The 16535-nt window shown below is 42.9% G+C and overlaps 1 protein-coding gene across 2 annotated transcripts in view; it reads left to right on the plus strand.

Moving 5' to 3' along the window:
- Nucleotides 1-16535, plus strand: part of LOC139264517 (uncharacterized) — a 122027-nt gene that overhangs the window by 12581 nt on the left and 92911 nt on the right. For both annotated transcript variants that reach the window (XM_070881102.1, XM_070881103.1), the window contains exon 3: nt 8621-8689. In XM_070881102.1, the coding sequence (XP_070737203.1) occupies nt 8621-8689 (69 nt within the window). The remainder of the gene's footprint in view (nt 1-8620; nt 8690-16535) is intronic.

The raw sequence follows: 16535 nt of genomic DNA on the forward strand, positions 1-16535 counted from the left end.
CGTCATCCAGGGAGCTCTGGCTTTGATTGCCCTACCTTTTCCCCTCGGAATGTTCCTGCACTGTACTCGAACCATCTCCTCTTTAAAGGCAACCCATTGTTTGATTACAGTTTTGCCTGCCAGTTTTGATTCCACTTTACTTGAGCTAGATCCATTCTCAACCCACTAAAATTGTCCTTCCTCCAATTAAGTATTTTAACTTCAGATTGCTCTGTGCTTTTTCATAGCTAATCTAAACCTTGTTCCCTACCCTAAATGTTCCCCTATGGACACTTGCTCTACTTGACCTACCCCATTCCCTAGAACAAGATCCAGCAATTTATCCTATATTAGGATAGTTGAGTCCTCTATTATCACTACCTGATAGTTCTCGAGCCAGATCCATTCTCAACCCACTGAAATTGGCCATCCTCCAGTTAAGTACTTTTATTCCAGATTGCTTTGTCCTTTTTCATAGCTAATCTAAACCTTGTTACCTGCGGGGTTAACGAACGTCTCATGACTCTTCAACTCGCCCTATCCCAGAATCAATGCGCCACAGTCATCAGTGCATACGCCCCAACACTCGATGCGACAGATGAGACGAAAGAGGGTTTTTACTCCAACCTCTCAAAATCCCTGTCTCGCGTCTCCACAGACGACAAACTGATCCTCCTCGGTGACTTCAACGCCAGGGTCGGCAAGGACACAGGCGTGATTGGAAGAGAGCGGGTAGGGAAAGGCAACTCGAGCGGTACCCTACTCCAGACAAAATGTCTAGAACATGAACTTGTCATCACCAACACCTTGTTCTGCCACAGGGACAAATACAAGGCATCGTGGCAACACCCTCGCTCCAAACCATGGCACCTGCTCGACTATGTCATCATCCGAGCCAGGGATCGCAAAGATGTGCGCATCATCCGCGCCATGACAGGAGATGACGACTGCTGGATGGACCACTGCCTAATCCGATTCATCATTGACCTCAACATAGCCCCAAAACGGAGGAGGCAGCAGAAGCAGTGCCGCAAATAGTCAATGTCGGGGCACTTAAAGACCCAGCTAAGAGAGCCCTATACAGTCAGTGTCTCACAGCTAACCTGGTATGCCTTGATGACCCCGAGACAAAGCGCTTGGTCTGCACTCCAGGCCTCCATAACCAGTGCCTGCAAAGAGACGCTCGGTTACTCAACCAGGAAACACCAGGACTGGTTTGATGAGCGCGATCAGGAGATCCAAGAGCTAATAGATCGCAAGCGCAGGGCATTTCTGAGCCTTAAACAACAACCCATCTCTGGAGCAGCAAAGCAACATTACATTACAGACGACTTAAGGCTGAGGTCCAACAAAAAACCCAGGACCTAAAGAACAGGTGGTGATAGAGAAAGCACAGGAGATACAGCAGTTGACCGACAGCCATGATGTACGAGGATTCTTCATCGCAGTCAAGGCCACCTACGGTCCAAACTCCCAAGGCCCCACCCCACTGCTGGCCAAGAACAGGGAAACGCTCATTAAGGACACCGAGGCAGTCAGGGCCCGCTGGAAGGAGCACTTCGAAGATCTCCTCAATCGAGACTCTGCCTTTGACTCAAGTGTTCTCGACTCTATCCCGCAGCATGCTACCCGCCACCACCTCAGTAAAACCCTAATACTGCACGAGGTAGATAAAGCCATAAGACAGTTTAAGAACAACAAGGCTACGGGAGTGGATGGAATCCCCACTGAGGCACTTGAAGTATGGTGGAGAGGCACTGTTAGCGTGAATGCAAGACCTCACCTGGAGGTAGGAGAGCATACCGGGAGATCTGAGATGCAGTGATCATGACCAGCTTCAAAAAAGAGGACAACTCCGACTGCGGCAACTACAGAGGAATCTCCCTGTTACCAGCCTCTGGGAAAATTGATGTTAGAGTCCTCCTCAACTGTCTTCTCCCTGTGGCTGAGGAGCTCCTCCCGGAGTCACAGTGCGGATTTTGTCCCCTACGGGGCACAATGGTCATCATGATTTTTGCAGCGCGACAGCTGCAGGAAAATTGCAGGGAACAGCACCAACCCGTATACATGGCCTTCTTCGACCTTACAAAAGACCTTGGACACTGTCAACCATGAGGGTCTGTGGAGCGTCTTCCGTTTCGGATGCCCCCAAAAGTTCGTCACCATCCCACGACGACATGCAGGTCATGATCCTTCCCATAGGATCCATTACAGACCCAAGCCACGTCCGGACTGGGGTCAAACAGGGCTGCATCATCGCCCCAATCCTCTTCTCAATCTTCCTTGCTGCCATGCTCCACCTCACAGTCAACAAGCTCCCCGCTGGAGTGAAACTAAACTACAAAACCAGTGGGAACCTGTTCAACCTTTGTCGTCTCCAGGCCAGGTCCAAGAGCACCCCGACCTCTGTCGTTGAGCTACAGTATGCGGATGACGCCTGCGTCTGCACACATACAGAGGCTGAACTCCAGGACATAGTCGACGTACTTACTGAGACGTACGAAAGCATGGGCCTTACGCTAAACATCTGTAAGACAAAGGTCCTCCAGCAGCCTGTCCTCGTCGCATAGCACTGCCCCCCCAGTCATCAAGATCCACGGCGCGGCTCGACACCGTGGACCATTTCCCATACCTCAGGAGCCTCTTAACAACAAGAGCAGACATTGACCACGAGATTCAACACCGCCTCCAGTGCACCAGTGCAGCCTTCGGCTGCCTGAAGAAAAGAATGTTTGAAGACCAGGCCCTCAAATCTGCCACCAAGCTCATGGTCTACAGGACTCTAGTAATACCTGCCCTCCTGTATGGCTCAGAGACATGGACCATGTACAATAGAAACCTCAAGTCACCAACGATGTCTCCACAAGATCCTACAAATCCCCTGGGAGGACAGAAGCACCAACATTAATGTCCTCGACCAGGCCAACATCCCCACCATTGAAGCACTGACCACACTTGGATCAGCTCCGCTGGGTAGGCCACATTGTTTGCATGCCGGACACGAGGTTCCCAAAGCAAGCGCTCTACTCGGAACTCCTTCACGGCAAACAAGCCAAAGATGGGCAGAGGAAACGTTACAAGGACACCCTCAAAGCTTCCCTGATAAAGTGCAACATCCCCACTGATACCTGGGAGTCCCTGGCCAAAGACTGCTCTAAGTGGAGGAAGTGCATCCGGGAGGGCGCTGAGCACCTCTAATCTCATCGCCGAGAGCATGCAGAAATCAAGCGCAGACAGTGGAAAAGAACGTGCGGCAAACCAGTCCCACCCACCCTTCCCCTCAACGACCATCTGACCCACCTGTGACAGAGACTGTGATTCTTATATTGGAATGTTCAGCCAACTAAGGATTCATTTTAAGAGCGGACGCAAGTCTTCCTCGATTCCGAGGGACTGCCTACGATTATGATATCACTACCCTATAGTTCTTGCACCTTTCTGTAATTTCCCTCCAAATTTGCTCCTCGATATCATTCCTATTAGTTTGCGGACTATAGAATGCACCTAGTAGTGTAATGGCACCTCTAATATTTCTCAACTCTATCCAAATAGATTCTGTCCTTGACCCCTCCAAAACATCCTCTCTCTTCAGCACTGTAACAATCTCCTTAACTAATACTGCTATCCCATCTCTTTTTTCCTTCCCTATCTTTCCTGATCACCTATCCAGGAATATTTAGTGCCCAATCCTGCCCTTTTTGGAGCCAGGTTTCCATTATCACCACAACTTTATATTCCCCTGTGTCTCTTTGTGCCTGCAGCTCACCAACCGTATTTACCACACGTTGTGCTTTCTCACACATGCACTGTAAACCTATCTTAGACCTTGTATTCTCCTAGTCTGACGCCACCTAATACCATACTATTTCTTTCTCTAGTGTTAACTGTCTGTCCCAATCCTTTGTGCACCTTGTTTCTCCTTTCTAATGCTATATCCTGATGCCCATATCCCTGCCAAATTAGTTTAAACCCTCCCCAACAGCACTAGCAAACCCCCACAGTGAGGACATTGATCCCAGCTTTGTTGAGGTGTGACCCGTCTGGTCTGTATAAGTCACACCATCCCTAGATCCGGTCCCAATGTCCCAGGAATCTAAAACCCTCCCTCCTGCACCATCTCTCTAGCCACGCATTCATCTGGTCTATCCTCCTATTTCTATACTCACTAGCTTGTGGCACCTGGAGTAATCTGGAGATTACTACCTTTTTGAGGTACTGCTTTTTAATCTTTTTCGTAGCTGCCTAAATTCTACCTGCAGGACCTCATCCCTCTTTCTACCTATGTCATTGATACCGATATGGACCACGACTTCTGGCTGTTCGCTCTTAGCTGTTCAGTGACATCCTTGACCCTGGCATTAGGAAAGCAACATACCATCCTGGAATTGTGTCTGCAGATGCAGAAACGCCTGTCTGTTCCCCTAACCATCGAATCACCTATCACTATTATTTTCCCAATCTTCCTCCTTCCTCCCCCTTGTAGCTGAACCACACATGGTGCCATGGACTTGCCTCTGGCTGTACTCCCCGGAGGAACCATTGCCCTCACCAGTGTACTGAATACTGGTTGGAGAGCGAGATGCACTCAGGGTACTCCCTACCTGGTCCTCCTTTTCTGTCTGCCTGCATGCTTTTACGCTGAGAGGCGACCACCTCCTGAAACGTGCTATCCATGTAGCTCCCAGCCTCATGGATGCACCGCAGTGATGCCAGCCGCTGCTCAAGCTCCTGAAACCTGGAGTTTTGAGCTCCTCCGCCTGATGACACTTGCACATGTGGTTGTTCAGGACATGGGAAGCGTCCTGGAGTTCCCACATGGCACAAGATGTGCATTCCACAGGACCGAGGTGCCGTGCCATGCCTCTACTTAAAAGACAAATTAACAGAAATAAGCTGAAGATTTAAAAAAAACAATCACCAACTGCTCACCAATCAGCTCTTTCCCTTGCGTTGATGTCATTTACCCTGCTCCCTAACACTCATGCTCCCTCCGGCTCTTGGGCCTAACTTTATCTGCGGCCGCTCTCACTCTCCCGCAGGTCCGCTCTCGTGTCTATTAACTTGGAGACCATGTGCTCTGGCTCCACTCCTCCTTTTCAGTTAGACGTCTCGACCGCCTTCCTCCTCTCCACTAAATTCCCGCTTGTCCAAAATTCCTCCTCTCTGCTTGCAATTCACTCCGTTTGCGTTCTCCCAGCTTTGTCTCCAAGCTCTGTGCTCAAGCTCTAAATGTAATACTTCCACCTGCTTTGGTGGGGTTGGTGAACAATGAAGTACAGTTCAGGACATAATGAAGTCTTAATATTAATGAATAAAGTTTTTTGGGGGGAGGGGTGGAAGATCTGTGTAAATCATTTGAAATAGACAAACTTATGCAGTTATCAAGTAAGCTTTTATAAAGTAAGCTTTTACTGTCCCTATTCCCCTGCCTGCCGCTTGTATTTTTTGTTTATGTACAGGTCTTTATAAGTGTGAAAATATAAAAATATAGATTTCATTTTCAATAAGATTCTATAAAATTATAATTATAAAGCTGTGAGGTATTGCAACTTCTTTCCTTTGCATTTCTCATTATGCGCAGCTGAAGTCTTTTTCACCTTTTCCTCCTCCTCTTAACCTGGCAAGTGCAGTGCTTGGATATATCTTGGTCTGAAGTGCATTTTGTTTCAGTAATGAGACATGGATTTAGTATACTTTTTTCTTTGTGTTTAAATCGGTTTTGAAGACACTTCAACTTTTTCCAGCAGGCATTGATACTGTTACATTGAGCTTTTGCAATTCCATGGCAAACCTTTTTGCAGTTCTTGTCTTGATATCCAGGAATTGAGAAATGAGGAGCATTAAAAGTATATTTCATGTTACTGAAATATCTGTTGTATGTATCTTCAAAATGGAGTAATAAAATAGGTCTTTGTATCATAAAACATTTAAACACATGGACACGATGACATAATTAATTAACAGTGCAGTTGAGCGAATTGGATTTAGTCTACCATTCATTGGGCCCAAGTTTCCACATGATTTGCGCCTGATTTTTAGGAGCAACTGGTGGAGAACGGACTATCTTAGAAATCGCAATTCTCCACATTTTTTTTTCTGCAATTCTAGTCAGGTAGAACAGTTATACTTTGGAACAGAATTTTTTCTTCAAAAGGGGGCGTGTCCGGCCACTGACGCCTGATTTCAAAGTTTCCACAGTGAAAACGTACTCCAAACTAACTTAGAATGGAGCAAGTGAAGATTTTTGTAGAACTGAAAAAACATGTTCTACACATTAAAAAATCAGGCGCAGGCTACAAATTAGGCGTCCAGAACGAGGTGGGGGGGAGGGGGAAGGGAAGGGAAGTCATTAAATTCTACAATAAATCCTTGTTTATACTTCTACAAATATTATACAAATAAATCCAACCTGAATAAACATTTATAAGCAAAGAAAAGATTAAATAAACCATCTTCCTACCTGTGTGAAAGTGCTTCAGCCAGCCTCACAAGTCCGTTCGTTCGTTCCCGACGGCAGGGGGGGAGGAGGAAGCCGTTCCCGACGGCGGGCGGGAGGGAGGAGTGCGGGCCTGACCGCCTGCCCGAACACAGCAGTGGGGGGGGGGGAGGACGACGTTCCAGACGGCGGGCGGGAGGGAGGGAGGGAGTGCGGGCCTGACCGACCGCCCGCCCGCCCGAATGCAGCGGGTGGTGGGGGGGAGGAAGACGTTCCAGATGGCGGGAGGGAGTGCGGGACCGACCGCCCGCCAGAACGCAGCGGGGGAGGGGGGGAGGAAGCCGTTCCAGACGGCGGGCGGGAAGGAGACAGTGAGAAGGCTGCAGGAAGCCTCAGTGCTGATGTGCTGATGGCAATGTGGTTTTATTAAAAAAATTTCAAAAATTAAACAGCTACAAAGAACCGAGTACCAATGTTTCCTTCACACTGCGCGTGCGCGAACGCTCCAACGCGCACGCGCAGGGTTGCCGGCAGGAAAAAAACTAATTTAAATAGTACCCGCCCCCTCCCACTTACAAAAGCGGCGCGAGTGTAGGCTCCGCCCCCCTGGGCGCCACGCCAAACAGACAAGGAGCTGCAGGGCTCTCCAGAATCGCGAGTTTTTTTTCCGGCGCCGTTTTAGGCGCAAAAAACGGGCGCCCAGCTCGGAGGGGCGCCCGTTTTTTATCGTGTGGAAACTTGGGCCCAATGTCTGAACATATCACAATTTAGACATTCTGTTTCAACAATGATTCTAATGTCAAAAAATTCAAAGTGCTGATGTAAACAAATATATCAGACAGTCTTATTTTTATGCACAGTGATGTGGAAGAATTCCATAGTAACATATGTTGATCCAGTTTATGCTGCAGGGCTTGATGCTTGTTTGTAAATACTGTAGAGGCTGTTGAGCAGTGTAACTTGAATTTAAAAAAGATTCTGGAAGAGTAAAATTACACAACAGATAAATGTTTTTAAGTTTAACTTTGATAAATTTTTCTTTAAACTGACACCTCAAAAAGAATTAAACCAGACCATCACATCTTGGGCACAGTGCATGGTGCAGAATTGGGGGAAGGGGGTTGAAACATGTGTTAGCTGTATCATGAAAAATGATTTTCTGTGGATTGCAACTGGACAGAGGAATGTTTGGTAGAAAGTGATGTGTAAGTATCTTTTTAAACTGAATGTAATTTGGGGCCAAATGTTTCGTATAATATGGTTTGTGAATATAATTGAAATTGTTTAGAAGCTTTGGCATGGTCCAACATTACTCCTCTAAGATCTGCTAACTGCATAAACCAGGCCTATATGACGCCGTATTAGCAAACAAAATGGAGGCCAGGAAAAGACCAGCTGGCCCATTGAGCCTGTCCCATACATACAATCATGGTAAAACATCCCTTTAGCCTCTGTCTTAAAATAAACCTCAACACCTATAAACTTAATTTTTTTTAAATGATTTGCTCTAAGTGAGTGCTGACATCCCGTATCTAACCACTTGGTTGAGGTAACCCTGCTGCCCCAGTGGAATTAAACCAGAATGAGTCGGTGCTGTTTTGTTTTTGTTACCCACTTTTTTCTTCCTGGTTTAGCTTTCAGTTTATTTTCATTTAAAATAGGACATGACGGCTGCCAATGAATTGGAAGTGTTCTGTGCATGAGTGCTTCCGTTCTGTCATGGAAGCGGGCTGGTGAAATTTTTTTTTAAAGCCGCGAAGGGAGTGGGATCATTTATTTTTTTTAAAAGCTGGGAAGAGCGCGGGCTCGTGAGAAAAAGCTGGGAAGGGAGCCGGCTCGTTAGCGTGCTCGTTTTTAAAATAGCAGAAACATAATGCTTCCAGTTGTTGGACTGCGCAGTACGCACAGCTTTTGGTTGTTGGCACCAGTCACTCCGTTTAAAATAACATTATATGTTTAGTACTTTTGTCCCTTTAGCTAAACAGTTTTTTTTTAACACTGACCTTTTCTCTTGAACATCCTATTATTCACATTGGAGATGCGAGTAATATTTGATTTTTAAAAATCCCAAATATGCTAATAGTTGACCTACTTCACTTATAGAAGCTTGTTGTATAATTTCTAGTGAAATGTTTCATGCCTAAATATTTTACTTCTATATTTTTATTTTATCATTTGATATTTTTTTAAATATTTCTATTCTAGATTTGCAAAGTAGTTTGCACATCTGCTCTGAATCTCCAGATGCATTTCCTTGGCTTTAAACATAAAAAGGTAAGAACAGTTTCAGTGACACCTGAATTGAACACTTTCCTCTCTTAAAGTATGCTGATAACTTTATTCCTAAATTTCAACAGTAAATATGCTCTTAGAAATTAGAGTGTTGTATCAGTAATGTTACACACTTTCAAATGCTGTGGAACCTTGATTATCTACATAGTCATTATCTGCTTTCTTGATTATTTGTAAAAATGTTCATGGGAATTGATGTTGGGAGAGCAGCTAAAGTCAGGGTGGGTTAGAGGACCAGTGGGAGTTAGAGCTGCCAGTAAATCTGTTAAAATAATAGAACCTCTCATTCAGGTAGAGAAGACAATCTTACATTAAAATAAAAAATAAATAAATCCATTGATAGCAAATGTCCCATTCTGGGTTATTAGATTGCAACCATTTAGTCAACCTTATTTTGAGGATCTTCATTTATTCTAAAGAAAATGTACAACGCTGGAGTATTTTTAATGACTTGTATGAACAGAAAGCAAACGTTTCCGATTATGACAGCAACCAATGGGGCTGACCAGTTAGAGACATCAGCATTTGATGGAACAACCTTTAGTAAAATAGGAATGCTCAGGACTCTGTTGTCTGCTAGTTTCTGTTATCTTGCAATAGGTTTCCCTCAATTTATGGGGCATAATTGAGGTTTCATTGTATTTGGCATGCAAAACTTACCTGTTGTACTATATATTTCTCTAAATTAAATGGTTCTTGCATTTTGCTAGTTTTTATTGATAGTTTAAGTGGATTAACTGAATTCATTCTGAACATATTCCTCTAGTTGGTTTTTGTAGATTTGTTGTGCACTGTTACTCTAGGAATTCTTAGGACCTAGTTTAAAAAAAAAATAATTTTCTGAGACTATGAAGCTTAGTGCTGCAAGTGCTTTGAGAACTACTCTACATACTACTGTGAGAAATGTCTGTTTAAAAAAAATCTGGTACAAAACTATTTGACTAAAATTAACATCCAGAAGAAACTAAATAATTTGTCATTTTTAAGTGGTGGCTGCTCCTGCTTGATATCCCAAACACAGACTTGGATGTGAGCTTACAGCCTGTGCAAAAAGAATCTCTAGCCTTTGTGACATTAGAGATTTGCATGATCAGTTGCTTAGCAACTCAATCAACAAAATAGCTTTTGAAAATTATTATTTTGGGCTAGGATGTGCATTGAAGTTGGGAAGAGTGTTTTTATCTTCTATAATAGTTAGTTTTTGTCTGTGCGGGGGTGTGGCTGGGAGCACGTGATCCGGTCTGAGTGACAGTTGCACCGACCAGTGGGTGATCAGGGCCCACCCGGCCTCGTAACCAATCAGGGCGGGGAGCGATGGCACGATGCTAGGTCTGCTCCAATGAGGAGGCGTCAGTGGATGTGGCAGGGCCAATGGGCGCGAGGGCGGGGCCTCCACGGGCGTTGTTGTGGAGCCGAGAGGAGCGCATGGCGAGAGAGAGGGTGTGGGGAGAGAGAGAAAGAGGGGGGGGAGAACATCAACGGATTCTATAGACTAAGATGATAGTCTAAACAAGTACTGTTGCAATAAAGATACTAATTTAACCTTGAGTGTTTTGCGGGTCTCTGCTAGTTTCAGAATAAAACATTGAACACTTGGAAGTGTTATCCCAGGTTTGAGAATTTACTCTTCCCATTTTATAGAATTACTTGATTAATGACTTGCACCTGTATGGCGTTAAAGGATATACTTTAAAAAAAATTTGTTCATGAGATGTGGGCATCGCTGGTAAGGTCAGCCGTAACTGCCCTTCAGAAGGTTATTGCCCATCCGAAACTGCCCTTCAGAAGGTGCACTTTCAAATCTCAAATAAATCCCACTAGCTGATTTAAACTGTGAGAATAACGGCAACACACTTTACTGAGATTTATTTTGATGCAGATGAGATTGTTTTCATTGCCTACAACAGTAATGTAACAAAATGTTGGGAGCATTTTATTACAGATGTTGTAAGCATGTGTGTGCCTGTGGTAGAGTTAGTGCACCTTTTTTATGACTCGTTACAGCAAAACACAAATCTCATAGAATTCAATAGAACCTATATTCATCTGTTAAATCAAATGAGTCATGGTATTATTATAATTTCAGATTGCTTGCAGTTAAATTACCCTGATGGGGCTAAAACTTTGCCACAATTTTGGCTGTCAATAATACGTTTTTAAATTGGTGTTGTAATTACCATTGGCTGTTTAACTTAAAGCAACCTGTGACTCCACAAAAGATGCAAACGAACTGCTTTGAACAGGGTTGTATTACTTTCTCGATCACAATTTTTATTTCTCAGTAATCTACCAAAGCAGTCACCGAGTGAATATCACTCCGCACTGCATTCAAACACTGGAATTGTTTTTGCTAATTTGCACAAAATGTTTACATTTTATTGAATTATTACATTCCACAATGTATTTCTTGGGAGTATGTTTCAAGACTAATCTAACCTTCAGGTTTAGATGATTGTAAATCATTCCTTTTATTCTGCATTCTCTAACTCAGAATAAATGACAGCTTTGTAAAGTGTTCTACATGGGTGACCAAAATATCTTCTGGTGGATTTGATTTGACCATGAAAAATGGTCATGTCATTGAAGTCTGGACTGGTAGCCATACCATCTATTTTACTTGTTAAATTTAGAGGTTTGAAGGAATTGCACCGAGATTTCCAAAAAGCAGAAAGGACACCCAAATTTAAATTCCATTCTTGACAGACATTCACACTCAGCCTTCCCATACTCAGCAGATTTGCCAATCTTCGTTGAATTGTCAGCAGAAGGAGTGAGAACCTGCTGAGAGCTATCTGCCTGCATCCTTGATATGCCTTTTAGTCGGTTGATCAAGGAGCAGTGATACAAGCATCTGAAGATCTTCATGGGTAGACCGTCCAGCCTTTCCAACAGAGGAGGATGTTATGGACTTGTAGGCAGAGAGAAAAGAAGAGGAGCATCTTCACTGAATACAAGGCTGGATTTACCTCGATGTGCATTAGCTATCTCTCAGCAACCCTAATTATTAATAACCATATGAGGAGGTGACCTGGGTTGCTGAGCAAAAAAAATATTTTGCTGAGCTGAATTTTTTTGCATCTATAATCTCAATGAGGCTGAAAAAAATATTGTGCAAGACTGTTAAAATGCTGAATGTCATACATCTTGACAGCAATGACTGAAGTTTTCCTGTGGAAAATCAATGTATTGGGGCTTACAAGTTCGCGCACAAATTTTTAATAGTTGCATTGGTAATTACCAGTGCTTTTATATGCAAAATTTGTTGTTGCTGCAGAAAACTATTACAGGTGCAACGTCCCGAATCCGGAACTCTGAAAACCGGACACTTTTGAGGCAAAACCCAAAATCCGGCATGGATTCGGTCGACGATTCCGGATTTCAGACAAGAAAATCAAGTCTGAAATCCGGAATTCTTGTCCGAATCCGTGCCAGATTTCAGACCGTGCCTCTCAAAATCCGGCACAATTTCAGTCGAGGATTCTGGATTTCAGACTCTTGATTTTCTTGTCTGAAATCTGGAAAAACCCCAAAACCGGAACGGATTCAGTCCCAAGGATTCCAGATTTCAGATGTTGTACTTGTACTGTGCTTTTTAAAGGTTTAAACCAGTTTCACACCAGCATCAAATCCACGGCGCAAGGAGTTGTATGAGTTTTATTTTAAAACCAATTTTAAAGTAATAGATTTAACTCCACTTTTATTCTAAAACAACTGTGAACATGAGCTTATCTTTCTCTTCAAATTGATTGTAGCCTATAGAGCCCTAAACCCCTCTTGCAGACAGGACACTTCTTTGAATTCAACTTTTGAACTTTGACCTTAATTTGCAGTGCAGTCTTAGGCAGTCCCTCGAAGTCGAGGATGATTTGCTTCCACACTAAGATGAGTTCTCAGGTCATTTTAAAGGGTGGGAGGTGCCTGTGCGTGAATTATTTTATCATGGGATGGCCGTTGCACACCAGCTACAACAGTGGCTTGACAGAACAAGGTCATAGTCCAATAGCAAGGGGACCCAAGACGATTGGAGACCAGGCTCTGCTCAGGCAGTGCAGTGCAATGATTTTAAGGAACAAAAAGATTGATGGTTTTTCCCTCTGAAGGTTACAGTGTTCTCAAAGTAAAAAATTCACCATGCTGTTAAATTGAATATGAAAACAAAATCTAGTCAATGAAATAAATTGCAATCCATATCTTGGTGGCAATGCTTTTTCTGTGAATTGCCCTTCAGAAAGTAGATTGTATTGTATGCACTCAGCAACACCTCTATAGTTTAATGCAGTATGAATCCATCTAGTTTAACTCACTTTGTGGACCTATTCAGGACAAGTACCTGAGGAAAATATCCCCATCTTGTGGCATACCAAAAGTAATATTTTTGAGCATGTGAAGTTGAAACTGATGTGGGAGGGTTAATTTGAGATTTAGTATGCTAACCCTTTCTAACCCTAAATTATCCAACAGTGAATTATCATTTAAAAACAATGTGAATCATAAGCTGCTGAATGAGATATGGTTAAATATTAAAGAAACTCAGTAAGCCCTGCCTCATATATTGACTGATCTGTGTTTAGAAACATAGAAACATAGAAAATAGGTGCAGGAGCAGGCCATTCAGCCCTTTACCTTTGTCACCTTTACATTTGTGCAAATTCTGGAAAACTAATTCCTGCCATGGAACATTAGGAACAGGAATAGATCATCCAACCCCTCGAGCCTATTCTGCTATTCAGTTAGATCATGGCTGATCTGCCCTTTGATTCCATTTCCCCACCGTTGCTGCATATCCTTTGATACCCTTGCCTAACAAAATTCTATCTATCTCATTCTTGAAAGCTCCAATTATCCCAGCTCTCAGCCGTTTGGAAGAGATTCAATTTTCTTCTACACTTGTGTAGAAAAAGTGTTTCCTGATTTCATTCCTGAATGGCCTAGCTCTCTCATTTTAAGATTATGTCCCCTTATCCTTGATTCTCCCACCAGAGGAAATAGTTTATCTGTATCTACTCGACCAAATCCTTCTATCAGATTATCCCTCAATCTTCTTTACTAGAAGCCAAATTTATACAACTTGACCATAATTTAGCTCTCTCAGCACTGGTATCATTCTGATGAATCTGTGCTGCACCCCCTCCAAGGACAATATATCTTTCCTGAGGTGCGGTGCCTAAAACTGAGTGCAATACTCCAGATGGTGTGACCAAAGTCTAAAGCATTACTTCCTTACTTTTGTATTCCAGTTTCCTTGAGATAAAGTCCAACGTTCCATTTGCCTTTTTGATTACTTTTTGTATCTGTATTGGCTTTTAATAATTTATGTACTTGGACTCCCAAAATATCTGCTCCTTTTAGTTCCTGGTTTCTCACCATTTAGAAAATAGTCTGATTTATCTTTCTTGGGTACATAGAGACATAGAAAATAGGTGCAGGAGTAGGCCATTCGGCCCTTCGAGCCTGCACCATCATTCAATAAGATCATGGCTGATCATTCACCTCAGTACCCCTTTCCTGCTTTCTCTTCAAACCCCTTGATCCCTTTAGCCGTAAGGGCCATATCTAACTCCCTCTTAAATATATCCAATGAACTGGCATCAACAACTCTCTGCGGTAGGGAATTCCACAGGTTCGTCACTCTCTGAGTGAAGAAGTTTCTCCTCATCTCAGTCCTAAATGGCTTACTCCTTATCCTTAGACTATGTCCCCTGGTTCTGGATTTCCCCAACATCGGGAACATTCTTCCTGCATCTAACCTGTCCAGTCCCGTCAGAATTTTATGTTTCTATGAGATCCCCTCTCATCCTTCTAAACTCCAGTGAATACAGGCCCAGTTGATCCAGTCTCTCCTCATGTGTCAGTCCTGCCATTCCGGGAATCAGTCTGGTGAACCTTCGCTGAACCTTCGCTGCACTCTCTCAATAGCAAGAACATCCTTCCTCAGATTAGGAGACCAAAACTGAACACACTATCACCAAGGCCCTGTACAACTGCAGTAAGACCTCCCTGCTCCTATACTCAAAACCCCTAGCTACGAAGGCCAACATACCATTTGCCACCTGCTGTACCTGCATGCCAACTTTGAATGACTGATGTACCAGGTCTCGTTGCACCTCCCCTTTTCCTAATCTGCCGCCATTTAGATAATCTGCCTTCGTGTTTTTGCCACCAAAGTGGATAACCTCACATTTATCCACATTATACTGCATCTGCCATGTGTTTGCCCACTCACCTAACCTGTACAAGTCACCCTGCAGCCTTTTAGCATACTCCTCACAGCTCACACCGCCTCCCAGCTTAGTGTCATTTGCAAACTTGGAGATATTACACTCAATTCCCTCAAAGTGGATCACCTCACTCTTGCCCACATTGAACTCCATTTGCCATACTTTTGTCCCCTCATTTAATCTGTCTGTCTCTCTTTGCAGTACTTATTGTCCCTCCGAACTTAGTGTCATCTGCAAACTTGACTATACAACTCTATTCCTTCATCCAAGTCATTAATAAATAGAGTGAAAGGTTGAGACCCCAGAACAAACCCCTGGGGAACAGCACTTGTCATATCCTGCCAATCAGAGTACCTACCCTCTGTCTCCTACCTCCCAGCCAATTTCCAACCCAAGTCAAAAGGCTAACTCCAATTCCATTTTTGCTTATAACCTCTTGTATGGAATCTTATTGAATGCCTACTGGCAATCCGTATAGCTAACATCCATTGACAATCCCTTATCTACCTTATTAGTGACCTCCTTTAAAAAAAAAACTGTCTTCTCCCTACACAGAAAGTTGAGAGTATTCAACAACAAAAAAATTGCAAAATTCATTAACAATACTAAATGATGTTTAGCCTTGGTAAAAGCTTAATTAGCTCCCTAAAAATGTGGGATTTAATTTTTGATTTTTATCTTGCCCTTTTTTATAGTGAAATCCACATAGTAGAAGATGATTCTAACTAATCATCACTATAACATATAGTAAATGCCTACACTCCAGAAGCACATACTGTGTGGTGTCCTTCGATTATAAGACATTGACCGCTAGCTTAGCAAGAGACAAACCAGGTTTTATCAGTGGGATAAATATTTGTGCTGGCTGTGGAATATCATTATAATGGTAACTTGGTGGAACCTGCACAAATTACATTTGGTGGCTGTAAGATTCTAATTGACAACATTCAAGAAAGTGAAATTAAATTCTGCCAACTTAATCTACTTTTCAATGATGGACGCACTACGTATACTATGTGATTATCCTGGCAGAAATGTTAAGTTTTTTTTGTAAGATTTATTCTTGTGGAAGTCAAGGTTATGTAACTGCAAACAAATGTATAGGTAATGTACATTATTTTTTTAATACTATGCACTAAAATAAACTGAGATTGCCATGAAAACCTTAATGAAATAAGTCTTAACTTTGTTCCCTTTATGATTGAATCATGGAAAGCACTAGAATCTTTAAACCAGAATGTTGTAAAGAAGGAATCTTATAATCAAGTAGTCAACAATTTATCATAAAATAATCTCTGAAATCTGTAGAATCATTCAATAATTTCAAGTAGTACTGGGTGAAATTTTACTAAAGTGATGTTCTAAAATAGGAGACCTTTCTTCTGAAATGATGGGGTTTTTTATTTTCTGCGCGGGTCAGACAATTCCAAAGTTTGCCAGGGGTTGATACCAACTTTTTAATTGGATGCTTTCTAAGTAACTGATCCAAATTTTTCACTTCCACAGAACAGTATGGAGGCTTGTCTAGTTATTGTAGAAACATTGCAGAGCATGGGTTCATCAGTTTGTAGCTGTAACCACCAGCCTTCCATGCACAGAGTCTCCATATC

This window comes from Pristiophorus japonicus, chromosome 5 (genome assembly GCF_044704955.1).
Source record: "Pristiophorus japonicus isolate sPriJap1 chromosome 5, sPriJap1.hap1, whole genome shotgun sequence".
Classification (NCBI taxonomy): Eukaryota; Metazoa; Chordata; class Chondrichthyes; family Pristiophoridae; genus Pristiophorus; species Pristiophorus japonicus.